Below are 15,252 nucleotides of genomic sequence, written 5' to 3' on the forward strand. Positions count from 1 at the left end.
TATCAGCATAGCTCTCAACATATCTCCGCCTCATTGCATTACCCCCGAAAAAAAGCTTCTTTGATTAGCCGTCCGGCCAATCGCCTCGTGTAAGGGTAGAACTACCGTCGTCGATATTTTATCTAGATGAAACAATACACAATTTTATCAGAATCCGGCCGCGCAGCCATACATACAGGTCGTCCGAACCCCCATAATTTTCCTCACACCCTCGCCTTCCTACGAAAAAAGCAGGAGCAGCCTGAGAAACACACGGGCCGATAATTGAAGCATTAATTATTCCAAAAAGACGCCAAAGATAATCTCCGGGGGATACTGTTTTTATCCTCTTGAATCTCTCTCCAAGAGAGAGTCGGAGCATTAGCCCTGAGTGGACGGCTCTCGGTGCCTTCGTGTCCCGATCGCATATAATATCCCTTCGGCGGGCGGTTCGAGCGGGCGTACCGGCTAATTAGGAGTCTTGATTGGGAGCCTGAGCGAAGCCAACCCTCCCTACGACTTCCCGCATATCTTCTCCCGAAGGTATATGGCACACCGAGCGGATACCCTTTTAACCGGTCGAGTTTTCGAGTCGTGTCTACCTATGCTATACTATATATCGTGCGGTATCCCTATATCTCTTCCCCCCGCGTATACCCGCCCCTGGGAGAGTTTGGCTTCGCCCTTCTTAAATACGTGCTCTCTCTCTCTCTCTCTCTCTCTCTCTCTCTCTCTCTCTCTCTCTCTCTCTCACTCGCTATACTGTATAACTAAGCTTTGGAGGAAACTGGTAGCCGCGCGCGTCCGTCGGATGGCGGGATTGGGAGGACGAGTAAAGTGTTGCTGTGGATATGGCGAGAAGAGTGCGCCGTAGTAGGTTTATAATGCTATTAACAGATGATGAAGTTAGTTGTTCGATAAGGAAATTTCGGTGAAAGTCGTCTCGTTACGGCTGTAATACTCGACGTAATAAATCCCTGACTGTATGGATTTTATTATAAGTAGCATGGTTCACGTAAGGCTTTCTATATCCTTTGATAAAAATAAACAAGCGAGGGCGATTGTATTTTAAACGCGCGGCCATTTATTTTGTTATCTCGATACTCAGACTCCGCATTTTGCATACACACATAACAACGAGCTCCGAGCCAACTTTTCTCCCGCACATCAGCGCGCACGCATCTTCCATCGTCGGCATAATTGCGCGATTTGCCCGGCAATTACTCTCGAGCCCTCGTCCTCGCTCGTGCCGTATAATTCCCAGCGGCGCATACGCAAATCCACGTGAATTCCGCGGCCGGCCTTATCGCGCGCGCATTAAAGCGGTCTCAGGAAGGCGAAACGATGCCGCCCTGCGATGAAGCCGTTCGTTGCTTTGCGCCTCACGGCGATACGCGAGAGCTACCATTGCGGCGTCTCGTCCTTTCTCTCTCTCTCTCTCTCTCTCTCTCTCTCTCTCTCTCTCTCTCTCTCTCTCTCGCCCTTGCTCTCTGTTTGCCGTGTAGTGGAATCGGCCCGATATGGGAACAGTACGTTAGACGTCGGAGAACGGATGTGCTCGGGGCTTTTAAGGGTTTCCCAACGACGGGTATTAGCGTACAGATAGAGCACGTAATTTACGATTTGGCAGCGACGCGGCTAATTCGGCGATTCGCGTTATGGGATTATAGATGGAGCTGCAGTGTATAATAATAAACAAGCTCGGGAATATAAGGAGAATCGACTGGAAAACGTCGAAACTAGTTGAAGCTTCTTTTGACTCGCTTTAATTGGTATAACCGATGCACATCGATCGGTATACCTATAGTTTATAATCACGAGGCAATTTTTTTAATTAACTGGCACAATTTACGGTGAATATCACAGGGTTGAATTTCCGGTTTTCAAGAACTTTTCCTCTACGCGTACGCTAATGCGACGTATTCCGGCTCGTGTACCAGCGATAGCCGCTTCTTATCAAAGCCCACAGATGTCGCTCCGTATAATCGAACTGGAATTCTCTCCGTCGAAAGAGCAGAGAAAAAAGAAACAAGGCAGCCTCGACCTTTCTAAAATTACGCGTTTTTATCTTTCCAGCCCGATGACCCCCAGCCTGCACTCGAGCATCGACTCCGCTCGATAAGGCGCACGTACGGACGCGCGAGACGAGAGAAGTTTCTCGAAATATTTCTTTGATGATGCCCGGGCATATGATCGAGGGGCTCTCGAGCTCGAGAGAGCTCGGCGATATCCGAATCATGCTGTGCGCGGCTCCAGCGTATGGTATACCCGAGCAGGGAGCGAGGTCCCTCTCTCGTCGCACACGGCAAGAGAGTGCGAAGAGAGGAGAGCGAGAAAATAGCGCGCTTTGTCGCGCGTAAGCAGTGTGTGCTCCGCGGCTTTCCCGGGGAATTATGGAACGTGACTCGAAAACGAGATTTATACGCGGGGAAAGAGTGAGAGAGAGAGAGAGAGAGAGAGAGAGAGAGAGAGAGAGAGAGTGTGGAGTATATACAGTAATGGAGCGCACTTGAGGTCGCGCCACAAAAAGTTATGGGCGCCACGCGGATAGCTTAGCGAGAGAGCGGGAGACGCGATATTTTCTGCTTTAAGAGAAAGGCGTGTCGGCTGCACCAAAGAGAAAAAGAGAGAAGAGACTGCTGTCCTGGTGGTGAATAATGAGGCCAATGATTGTAAGTGAAAGCTCGTCCAGATACGTCTAATGAACGGCCAATGAACGATTCATGCTTCAGAAATGTCGAGTGTACTGCTCGAGGTATCGGAGCCGGTCATTGGCCCGATGCTCGTGAGAAGGGATGACTCGCCTTATTCTCCGAATCGCTTACGAGACTCTGAGAATTTTTTTAATAAACAGCGCCGAGGAAAGTTTGTAAAAATATGACAAAAGCTCGTCAGGGAGCGAATCTTTTGAAGGAAAAGCCGTCGCCTATCGACGTACTTCATCAGCGATACAATATATTCCCCGGGAGCCGCTCAATCAAAATGCAGATCTCGAGGTCGCGTATACACGAGCGAGCGAAGCAACGGCAGCGCATTCAGACAGCAAAATACAAGGACATTGTGTATACACACGCGCGCGGAGCATCGAGGGGGTGGTCTCTCGAAAAGACGTCAGCGCAGCACGGCTGCTTATATAAGGCCGAGCTCTCGGGTGTATACCTATACTCGGGAGATAAGAAGCGGAGAAAGAATAGCGAAACAAGGTATACACATCAAGCCGTTGTCGGGTGCGCGCTGAATATAAGGGAGAGAGAGAGAGAGAGGGCAACTTCCGCGCGGATTCGCCTCGCTGAGCGCGCGCATGCAAGCAGAATAATATAATAAGGCAGAAGCAGCAGCAGCAGCAGCGCCCCGACGATGGGCTCGGAGAAGACGAGGATGAGGGTCGAGATAGAGAGAGGGAGAGGGTGAGGCACAAGGGGGGTAATTACCTTTCCTTCCCTCCTGCAGAGCTTCGTAGTGGCGTAAGCTGCTCGCGTTATGCCGCTACTGGCTGCAGCGCGCGAAAGTCGCTCTGCGGAACGGCTGCTGCTGCTACGTAGCTACTGCCATTTTTTAAGATTCACCAAAGATGAGAAAAGTTTTAATGCAGCCTCGCCCCCCGCACCGTCTATGTCGATATCGAGCAAAGCTCCTGTATGTGCGCGCGAGCGAGACAGGTGAGCTTTCATATACATATAGCTGTTAGCAAAGTTAAAGCTGCGAAAGTGAGATTGGCGCGTGGGTATATCCGATTCGATAAACTTGCCGGAGTGAGCTAGTGCGTGTATGGTATATCTGTAGCTCGAGATACGCAGGGCGTGCGTGCGGAGAGCAAATCGCCGCACGATTTATTAAATTCGGCTTTCGTGAGCTAATCAGCTTTACGGCCGCCGGAAAAGTTTTTCTTTGATTTGTCGAGTGCCGAATAAAACGAGAGTACACACATCGTGAATTAAGAACTTGTGCATGCAATTACCGAGAGTAAATTTTCAAGCCCGACCAAAATCAGCTTCTGCGTTATAAAATCATCTCGACAGCGGTTATCCGAAATAAAGCCGTATATAAGCTCGAGCTCTCGAGGGCTACCTGCGCGAATTTCCGAGGCTGCGCGCGCTCGAGGAAAATGGAAAGGAAAACCCGGGGAGGTACGCGAAGCGAGAGGAGGGAAAAGCTCGTGAGAGGTGACCAGGTGGAAAGTTTCCGCGAGGGCGGGGTTGATGAGATGCATTCCGGAGAAACGACTCGGGCGTTTCGTCGCTGCGCGGACTACGAGGAGCTGAGAGGACGACGTGCTAGCTGCTACATGGCTGCGTCGGCGCGCATGCGACGCTCGTACTTGCGTTAGAGGCACGCCGGAACGACGAACTCGACCCGCGAGGGAGAAATTGCTGAAATAGCGAATGCTATCTGCATAATATACGCCGCGCGCGGGTATTCGATGCGCGATTTTGCGCTGTTTGCTCGTATCGAGAGGCTCGATTTTTAAAATCATTCGTTTCGCTAAAACGTCGAATCTTACTATTCTCTAATCAACGAAGTAGAAGAACTATGCTAATAAAACAATAGCGAGTTTCCCCAAATTATTCCAGCGAAATGCAGACAAGATGATATTACAGAAAGACGGGAGGAGAGCAAAGCGCGGAAGATGAAATTCCCGGCATCCCCCGGTACAATCTATATAAATGAGACAAAGAGTTGAAATAACCTGGAAGAATAAAGTAGAATAATTTGGGCAATGGCAACTGTTTGTTCTCGCTCTCTACCGAGATGGACGTTGTCTCTCTCTCGAGCTGCTGCTGCTGGTACAGCGCACGAAAAGGGGATCTCCCTCCCGAGGGGGGAAGGAGAAGAGACGAGCTAGCATACACACACACACACACACACACACACACACACAGCGCGACAGAGAGACACATTCCTCGTATTGAACAGATGCGCGCGCAGCTCGCGCTATACACGCGCTGCGGAGAGCGGAAGATGAAGGCTGCTTCTATTATTGGCTGGATACGGTCTCCCTCGTCTCTATAGGTATACCCTCGCCCGCACCCTCGCCCTCTCGCAGCACTTATGCCGTCGTGTATTTCCGCCACGTCGAGACCCGAATTGACCAAACTTTGAATTCCTCGCAATCGCATTAGTCCGAGCTATTCCGAGCGGTTTTTTTTCTCGTCCACTCTGATAAGGCCTCATGCAAATAGCACAATTCCGCCGAGCTGCAGTCGCGACTCGATGTTAATTTTCCCCGAAAGATGGTGATACACTTCTCGGGTGGAAAACGAAGCGAGATCGAGAATTTTACGAGAGCCCGATGTTTTATTTATGCGATCCACTGCCAGCCTGCTTAACGTCGGATTAATTTGCGGCACTTGATTATTACTCCCCGAGTAGGAGAGAGCAGCGGATTTATGTAGGCGATTTTCATCAACATAAAAATTTATCGCCGCGTTTACACGTGAGCCAAGAACCCCGGTAACGCGTGTTTAAACACTCGGAAGCGTATAATGATTGCGTTTTAGGTGCGCGTTAAGTCGTCGTAAAGATTAGAACATCGCCTAGTTGCAACTTGGTTTGCCGTATTCGAAATTTTGTTCAACATCGTCAACATCCATGGTTGAAGTTTGTGTACCTGATGGAAAAGGTTCTATCGTAATTTAATAAAACAATCTGCTAAATTCCTCGAATCCTTGTAGGCCCCTACAGAAGAGCACAATAATAAAAATTTTCCCGAGCCGAGAGGCGACGTTCTCCCCCGGCTTTTCCAGAAATGCTATGTCCCGCACCGAAAGCGGTCGAAAAAAATCTCCTCGGCCTAGGTACAAAGCTCACCTTTCTTTTATAACCCTTTCGCCGTGTCGTTTAGCCATAAACGGCCGGCCTCGCCTTGAGGGCATAAACACGCGTCCCGGCACGAGTGCAGCGGCGGCAAGACGACACTGCTCGCGCGCGCGGGAAGGTTAAAGACTGCAGCAGCAGCAGCGCGGGTGCAATAAACCGATTCAAATGACCGGCGAACTGGCCGTAAAACGCTCAGCCGGCCCAAAAAGCTCGAGCGCAGGCTTCCGGCAAGAGGTGAGAGCGAGGCAAAAGAGAGAGGGAGACGAACCCTTTTTTCAGCCGAGAGGCATTGTTGTCCCCGGAAAAAGGGGTAAAGGCCGCACGTTTTCACAGTTATCTTCGGTGGGCAGCGCTGCAAATAATGCTTGGACCTCGGGAAACCACGAAACTGGCAGGTGAGCTCTTGGCAGTCGGCGACTCCAAGGTCTTGCGAGCACTTCGTCGCTGCTCGCTCTGTAGTGGCTCAAGGTGAGCTCGCAACCCGTTCGGCTTCTTCGTCTCAAGGTTCGCGGCCACGGATTCGGCTTCGAGGTCTTCGCGACAAGTCGTTCGCGCAGGTGAGTTGTACGTCGCTTCTTTCGATTCGAGATTGCATCACGTGAGAAAGAGAATAGGCTACTTTGAATGATGAATGGCGCGCAGCTGAGTGCATGCAAGGACGACGCGCTTTTATTGCGGCGCAGGGGCGGCTCGAAAAGAAATATGAATCGAAGAGTCGAGCGCGTTTTTGTAAAGCGTATCCTAAACACTAAATATCGCGCTATCCCAGCCGAGATCTTTAATTAACCCGAAAGAGAAAAAAATACAATGAATCGAATCGCCGCTATTTTTCAGAGCAGTCATCCCCATAATCCTCTTGCGAGTCGTCGCCATTTCAAAAATTGATCCGCTCGAAAACGCGTCCCAACCCTTCAACAAATCAGCGAATTAACCGCTCGCGCTCGCAGTCCTTTATTTGCCTTATCTGGCTCGCCGGCGCGATTATCATGCGAATTTATTCGACGACGTCGCTATCGTACGTGGCCAGCCCCCTTGGGTGGGCCCGCTCGCGGATAATTGCACTCCGGTGCGCAACTCTCTCCCCCTCTTTCTCTCTCCAGCCTGTGCAATGTGCATAATATAATATCGTATACACGGCGCAGCGGTTATCGCGCCGCGAGATCCTGCGAAGGCGGCAGGTTGATATTGCGACGAGCCGGCCCCCGACTTTATATTGCGCGCGCGAGAAGGCTGTATACTCGGGGGTTTATCGTTGACAGGGGCTTAATTTATACCCGCAAAACGATCGCGTGCTCCGAGGAATAAAATGCCATTAGGGCCCGGCCGCTGAATTTACCGACTGGAGGATCTTCTCGCGCGCGTTGTTAATTGAACGAATCCTGTGTGCACCTATTCTGTGCATACTTGGAGAGCCTTTGTGCGATGATTACTTATCGCGGCGCGCGGTGTCTGTTCGTTATGCGGATTTTATTACATCGGAGGCGGTCGAGAGGGAAAGGAAAAGCCTCGAGAGTTGGGAAATATTCTTTCGGATAATATGTTTATTGTTTTCTTCGGTGTAGTAATGCTCTCGAGCGACCGGAGTCTATAAATAAGTATATACTTGTGTACGATATATTCGAGATAGACGGTTCGGGGATGGTGCTTGAGACTGTTATTCGCGCATTAGCGCATTAAGAGAGTGTCCGTCATAATTAGAAAGTAATGAACGGTTAATAGGTCGTGAAACTCTAGATTCCTTTGAGTACATAAACATATTCTTTTCATTGGGGCATCGAACTGATACTATCGCAAGTTTCCCATTAAAAGCAAATTACTACTGCGTTAAAAGTCGAATTTGTTCAATAACGACGAATTAAAGACAAAGAATTTCTTCCTTCTGCATATTCTGGAATAACCCGAAACAAAACGAAATATAAACCAATTTGCCGGCTTTTCCTCTCGAAACGAAAACAAGGGAAGGCAAATCCAAAGGACGAGCTTCGTCGGGATCTATCTCTAGCTCCGAAGTACACACACGCGTATACGATGGACAAAGAGAGCCGAAAAAAGACACACACGCGAGAGCGAGTCTGGAAAAGCAGCGGAACGACCCCCTCGCCGTAGGTGTACACGCTCGAGGTTCTAACGCGGCGAGGAGAGGACAACAAAAGTTCAATTTCGCGGAAACGACGAGGAAAATCTCCTTTCTCTCTCTCTCTCTCTCTCTCGCTCCACCGTATGTTTCGATTTTGGGCGAGGCGAGAGCACACGTGGCCGCCCAGGAAGAGAAGAAAAAAAGCACAAGCATCCGACCCCCCTCGAACAAGATGGAGGAGCGACGCCGAAATGCGAGGGGCGATCGAGGCGCGTGGGGAAAATCGCGCGTATATACCTGCGCGATTTCAATCGGCCATGTTGAATATTCGGATTGGCTTTCCAAATGTGTACGTGTGTGTGTGTACAGGCGGACGCGTTTCCTGGTGCGAATTTCAATCTGCGAAATTGAAAAAGCCTGTGTGTACACACACCTGCATCTTTCGGCGCGTTATTTCCCGTGCGCTTTCCGGGGCCGGGTATATACATTCGATAATCGAAAAATTCCACTGGCTTTCCTCTCTCCCTCTCCGGGATGTCGGCTGTGCGCGCCTGTATTATATGTATATACCATATACGTTTGAAACGGCTATGATTCGGGGCGTGGGGTCGACGCTTTATTCCGGATATTCCGTCGAGACTGGTCCGGATATTTGATTGGAAAACGGATTTTTGCGCGAATTTCGCAGGTTATTAAAATTTTTTCAATCGTTATTTTAATCGACTTTGATCGAGTTTTTAGGCTCCATATTCTACACATAGGGGGTAAAGATAAACAAGAAAAAATAAAGCGCCGCGCGAGCTTAAAATATTGGACGCGCGACGATGCACGCTTTGCATTGTATATCGGGCAACTTTTGCATTCAAATTCGTGCATTTTTCTCATATGCATGCGACGGCGATACGGAAGCCTACATAAAAACGAATTTACGAAGGAATATCCTGTAAAAAATACGAGCGTAGCGTAACCTTTTTTTGACTCATTTGCCGCTTACTATATTTGCTTTAATATATTACCCGCTGAGCATCGAAGAAAGGGGTACGAAATGCCGCGGAGACGAGCTTAAAATTTTCAGACCCCGGATTATGTCCCGCTAAGCAATGTGAGAATGCGTCGCTCGTTTGCTCGTATATTCTTTCTCACAGAACGCGCGCGCGACATTCGCGTCTTCGAAGAACGCGATTAAGGCCGTTAATTTCCTTACATTATACTGTCGCACGTTTAGGTCACGGTTCGAGAGAATGCGAAAGAATTTATACGAAGAAGAGGGGGCGCGTGTTCGAGTAAAATTAATGCAGGAAGCTGTAAAAATGGGTGTTTACACCTTTTTTTTTCGCCGATGCAGGCTTCTCGCATTTAATATTGTTCTTCGAGCGAAGCCGTTGTTAAACGCGAAAGTTACGCGCTTTGAATGTCAAGGGGTTTCCCGAAAAAATAGTATGCTTCTGGAAAAAAACAGGACGCAGGCGCGCTTGTTTACAAATAAATTCCAAAAATAACGAAAGTACGCTGCTACAAGAAAGAGAGACACGACCCTTTACACCCTGTCGCAACAGGCTACTAGGATCCCGTTGTTGTTGCATATATACATTTAGTTTTAGAGATAGCTGGAGGAGCTGAAGGCGCGCGGCTGAGCAGACGATTTTAGTGCAGGGATAAGGGCTGGGGCGTCTGCGAATGCAGCCCGAGCGCGGCAGCATGAAACTCGCTTCGCTCCTTACGAAGCCGCCGCGCCGTCACCAGCCGAGCGTGTACACCCGCTCGCGTATACCTTATATACGCAAACACGGGGGAGAGAGAAGGAAGGTAAAGCCAGTGTAAACCCGGGACGTGGATTCGTCGCTATTCCCCAGATGCAACTCGCTCTCCCTCCGAGCTGGAGGTCGAGAGATAGAGAGAGAGAGAGAATGTGTCTTATATATATGTATGTATTCGAGCCGGCTTTCGAGATCACGGATTAAGGCCGAGATCCCCGGGTCGGGTGAGGAAAACGTGTGGGAATAGGGTAAAATTGGAGCGCAACCTGCTCTCTCGCTGCCGCCGCTGCGCTATTGGCTATTGGCAAGCTTGCACACCCCCCTTCTGCAACATGTCTGTAAAATATTTTCTCTCTCCCTGCGAGCTTTCATCTTCCGCGTGTATCGAGCCTGGGGAAGAGAAAAAGAGCTTACTCGGAGGTGCGGAAGAGAAAAAAAACTCGGTCGGGGTCATAAACATTTCATTAGAGCGCGTTTAGAAGCGAGGCTCGGATTCGTATTAGAATATTTTTTTCGTCGGCTCGATGCGATTATGCCGTGTGTGCCTTTTGCTTTATTTTTAGAAACGTGCTCGCCATGTTTTCCGAGGGGGTTACATCGATCGTTCCCAGGGGAATACTCCGCCTTCCTTGGTAAATTATGCCAAACTAATGTCTCTCCTGCAGTCGTGAATTCTGCTGAATATTTTTGTTGAGATAACATTTAATTTTGTTGAACGAACAATCTACGAGAAAACTATCATCGAAGCATTTTATTTTCTCTCTATTGGACCTAAACGTTTATTACACATTTCGCTCGTTACCTCGGTTAAATCCTTTATGATGGCTTTACAGCCGTCGGAGCCTCTCTCCGACCTTTTTATTGCTCTCTCTCTCTCTCTCTCTCTCTCTCTCTCTCTCTCTATCTCTCTCTCTCTCTCTCTCTCTCTCTCTCTCTCTCTCTCTCTCTCTCTCTCTCTCTCTCTCTCTCTACCTTTTTAAAGCCTTTAAGAAGCATTCAGTTTTAGATTCCTTGCTAACTGACGACAAATTTTTCGCCGTCTCCAAAATTTTCTAAGTATTTTGCTAAAACTACGCGATCGCTATTTTCCATAATTATAAGAAATAAAAACTTTGCCGGAGAAAAGCTCCTATCGTGAACTCGAACCCGTACTTCAAAGTTCAGCTGCTCTGCTAATTGAGTGTTTCAACTTTTGAAAATTACGTCCCTCTCGCTGCAGGCACGGGCGCTCGCCGCGTTCCGTCGGAAGATAAAACACGCCCGGCCGCTCGCTCCGCCATATTCAAGTATAGCCCCGAAAAAGGCAGTGCCGTCGGACCGCGGTGTGCGCGCTGAGAAAACGAATTTTTTCTCCTTCACGATTTTCAAAATGTTCGCTCGGGATAAGAATGCAAATGACGCGCGACAGGCCTTCCGCTGCTGCGAATACCTAGTCCCCGCGAAATAGCTATAGTCGAAAAGTTTTATGCCGGAAAACTCGGGGGGCCAAGCCTCGACGGCGCTTCGTCGTGCATGGCTGATGCGCGTCACAGCTGTCGGGATTATTTCGACGGACGACGAGGACCGAGACGAGAAGGACGAACTATTTTTCCCCTCGACAATTTTTTCCTCCCTTCTTTTTTTCTGCATAATAAGGAAACGCGCCGCGTGGCTGCCACACCGTGCGCTACTGCGTTGCGCTAAAGGCACCTACGCCGCGGTGCTGCTGTCGCTCCGACCGTATATCTTGTTATACTTACTTTCCTTATTTTCGGGATAAATTAGTTTTCTCTGTAAGTTTTTTCCCAACAGCATTAAACGCTAGAGAACTTTCTCAGAAAATGTATTCTCTGTTGAAAATAAAGGCTGACTGCTTGACGAAAATAACGCTGATAATTATGTTATCTTTAATTTAATGTCGTAAGCTTGAATAAATTTCGTTTCTAAAATTGTAAACTATTTTTGACAAAATTATTCTTCACTTGGGCAAAATAAATTTCTATCGAATTCCGAAAAGAACTTCCAGACGACCATAAATATACGGGAAAGAATGTGTTCAATTTCCATCTCTCGTATTTTCCTCTCAAAGCCTCGAGAGGAAAGGTGTTCGATAAGGAAAAACAGAATACAGCAAGCAGGGCTGTTTTCGGGGATTTTGTTTTCGAATCTAGGGTCGCCAAAGTATGTTTGTATATCTTGGCTCGACCTTCCATAAACGATAAATGTAGGAAAGAAATTCGGCCGGTTTACTTAAGCCTGTAAGATTCTGCTCAGTGGAAATTTTTTGCCGGAGGTCCAAAGAGGTACGGCTGTAAAGGTGTAAACTGCGGCTACGGTAGTAAGGCAACAGAGTAATTAACGAGGGTTTCACTAAAGGGTATCAATAAAACACGCCATAAAACTTTCGGATCTACTGAACAAACTCTTCTATAAAAGTACTGTTTATAGCCTTAGAGCATTTTTTTGACAAATCGTTATTGCAATATTATAAAAGCAGTACGTACCGATAGGCTGGATTGAAAAAGCACTATAAGTTTATGTTATAATCCTACGAATATTTAAAGGACAAACAAAATTCAATAAATAAATTGGACAAAATAGAACCCGTTTACATTAGAAACTTACAAAACTAAACACATTAATTATTGCGGTATTCGCGCCACAAACAAATCCGTAAATCGTACGTTTTCAAGAGGAAGAAATCCCCACTAGCATAAATCGATAGACGACAGGCTTGAAATTTAGTAGCGAGAGAGCCGTGTCATGGGATAAGGCTCTTAGAAGTCGGAAATATTGCGCAAAGCCAGCTAGGCTAAAGTAGCTAAATTTCGTAGACGCTTATAAATTATTCACCGAGAGGCATCGAGAGTAGTGTAGGAACGGAAAAACAGCTGGATCAAGAAGTGAGAGCGAGCGAGATAGAGGGAAAGAGAGGCTGTATGTTGTATACGACTGCCGACGGAGCGGCATGGCTGAGGCCGATAACGGGGTAGGCTGTGATTCGAGCCTCGCCCCGGCCACTCGCCTGACAGCCGAACCCTCCACCGATTTGTGCCGCCATCTAGCTGAGGAAGCTCTAAGCCTCTGGACGGGCTATGCCCACGTTACACGATGCTGCATTGCGCGCCGTTTTTCGCAATATCAATAAATTTTCGGTTTTTAAATGGGTTACTGCCGATTCAATGGATGAATTTGTTTATGTAAATAATAGTTGCGATACAACCATAATTTCCATTAAAACGTTAGAGATCAGAATAAAAATTTACATTTGCAATTTGCAAAATTTTACAAACCATAGAGTTAATGAACGCACCGATGCTTCATTAATAAGTAAAAGTTTTTAACTCAAAATAATTATAAAAAATAAAAGATACTCAAGCGAGTGACTTTATCGACAGTTATTCTCGCATACGATTTGGCTCAAAAGAATTAGTTTTATAACTTTTTAAAGTTTGAAATATGTAAATGACTATAAGGTACGTTGTGCATCAGTAAGTACAAAATTATTAATATTAAATTTGTTTTTATTTTTGATTGGGACTTTTTATATGAAACGAATTTACAAATAATATACGCGAGACATTATAATACAAGTATAAAATCGACATGAAAATAATCAAGTTTTAAATCAGCATTTACCCAGTAATAATAAGCAAGAAGGATTTATTTGTCTGTAGCTCTTGTTATCACGATTGCGAACAGTAATTGAGACAGACGAGCATTCATCTACATCAGTCACGAGGTCAAGCCAATCAGCTATACAATGTACGGCTAAATTTAAGTGGGAAATTAATAAAAGTTCAGAGTCAAAACAATTTAACTAACTATTGCGAATTATATACAAGCTTCTACAATTAGTAAATCACGCTCCAGCATGAGCAGAAATCGTAAATGCAAAAACAAAACATTAATATGAAACAAACTTTATAAATTATAAATTTATGAATAACTGACGATTTTGTCAACTCTATGCAATCAACCGATAAATCAGGAAAATTTATTTTAACAAATATAATAGAATGATTTCAAACAATTTTCTACATTTTTAATAAGCAATTTCGTAAAAAGCACACGTATACAATATCTGCATCTAATTTAGAAAGGTCAAGTGAAGATTTGCGAGAGATGGCCTGTTTTAGATTCGTGTAACGTGGAGCAAGGATCGATACTATACCCCTGCGACGGCCCCTTGTTTTAGGAGAGTCGGGTAGAGGGGTTGTCACTGGCTAAAGTGTTCATCCTCCGTTCTATTCTGTTCTGTTTTCTCTGACTCTGTCTTTCCCTCTCTCTGTCTCTACCTGAATTCCGCTTATCCTCGCCCCTCTAGTCTTCCTCGGTGGATGGTGGATCAAAATTTACTGAAGATTTTGTCAAGAGATGGCGACACCCGCTCCGCTGAAAGCTTCCAAACATTTTTTCTTCTTCAATCAATAACACGGTCACCCGTGATATAAGTGTATTGTATGAAGCCGTTTTTGTTGCTCTTTCTTATGATTAAATAAATGTTGGAGATTAAACATGGGCAACATATTCTAATACAATTAATTTAAATTTGTTAGATTTGAAAATTTAGAAAATTTCCGGCGAATGAAATATTTTTAATCAAGTTTCATTAATAATAAAAATTACAACATTTTTTGAATAACAAAATTATATTAAAGAACTTGGCGAATTTTTTGACTTATTAATTATTTATATTTTCACTTACCTAAAAAAACTATATCTACATAATAAATTACTAACAAGTATGAAAATTAAAATACAACAAAAAAACAACAATATGTTTTATGAATATGTGCATTCAGAGAAAGCGAACAACCCAAAACAAGTAGAAGATTTACATAGCACAAAACTCCGTGTAATTATAATGAAAAATAAAGCATGTCAATTAGTCTTCGACTAAAGACGCCGGCTGCGTAATTGGAGTTCTTCGAGATTCCCGGTTACCATACGGCTTATTACGCTGAATACAATAAGAAAAGTAAGCGATACAGCTTGTCAATTTTGTATGGAGTAAGAGAAAAAAACGTATGAGAAATAGATGGTTGCGGAATAGCATGATGAGCAAGTCTCAAACCGGTTAACTCTGCAAAGTACGCTTACTCTTTGCTTCGCGAATTCAGAAGTAATTTATTTGATTTTCTTTAGCTCGACACCTTTTCTGACTTTAAACATTTTTTCTTGGCATATTAGTATATTCTTTTATCAATATCTCCATTTTTATCAATTCTATTGAGTACATAAATTTCAAGAATTGAAATGCAGATAAGTTCTTGTTCAAAGCCTATGAATTAGCGTCTCATAAACTGTATATTAAAATATTTAAATGTTTCGCTCGTATACATACAAATAGCACAACATGTCAGCGCTTTATAACAATAGTATTTTCTTAATCACGATCAACATGCAACGATTTACCATAAGCTGATTATATTAATAAGTGTACGTGCTTTACAAAAGTTCTATGAAGAAAAATCGAAATTATAAAAATAGAAGCTAAACTTTTTTATTTAAAAACGATGATAACCATTTTACCAAAAAAAATGCAAAGAAAAATATATATTTGAAATAGCCATATTAAACACATTAATCATAAGAGCATTTTTGGAGTAAACATGTAACGACAGAAAATTCTTTTAATTA

At 45.3% G+C, this 15,252-nt stretch overlaps 1 protein-coding gene across 4 annotated transcripts in view; it reads right to left on the bottom strand.

Annotated features, from left to right (window-relative positions):
* LOC100679373 overlaps window positions 1–15,252 on the bottom strand; it is a 265,016-nt gene that overhangs the window by 206,347 nt on the left and 43,417 nt on the right. The window contains exon 3 of one of the 4 annotated variants that reach the window (XM_031928697.1): window positions 13,120–14,011. The exons of the other annotated variants lie outside the window; for them this stretch is intronic. Within the exon in view, the coding sequence (XP_031784557.1) occupies window positions 13,933–14,011 (79 nt within the window). The 3' untranslated portion in view covers window positions 13,120–13,932. Of the gene's footprint in view, window positions 1–13,119; window positions 14,012–15,252 lie in introns of those variants that run through there. 4 annotated transcript variants of the gene reach the window in all.

Source organism: Nasonia vitripennis, chromosome 4 (genome assembly GCF_009193385.2).
Source record: "Nasonia vitripennis strain AsymCx chromosome 4, Nvit_psr_1.1, whole genome shotgun sequence".
NCBI lineage: Eukaryota > Metazoa > Arthropoda > Insecta > Hymenoptera > Pteromalidae > Nasonia > Nasonia vitripennis.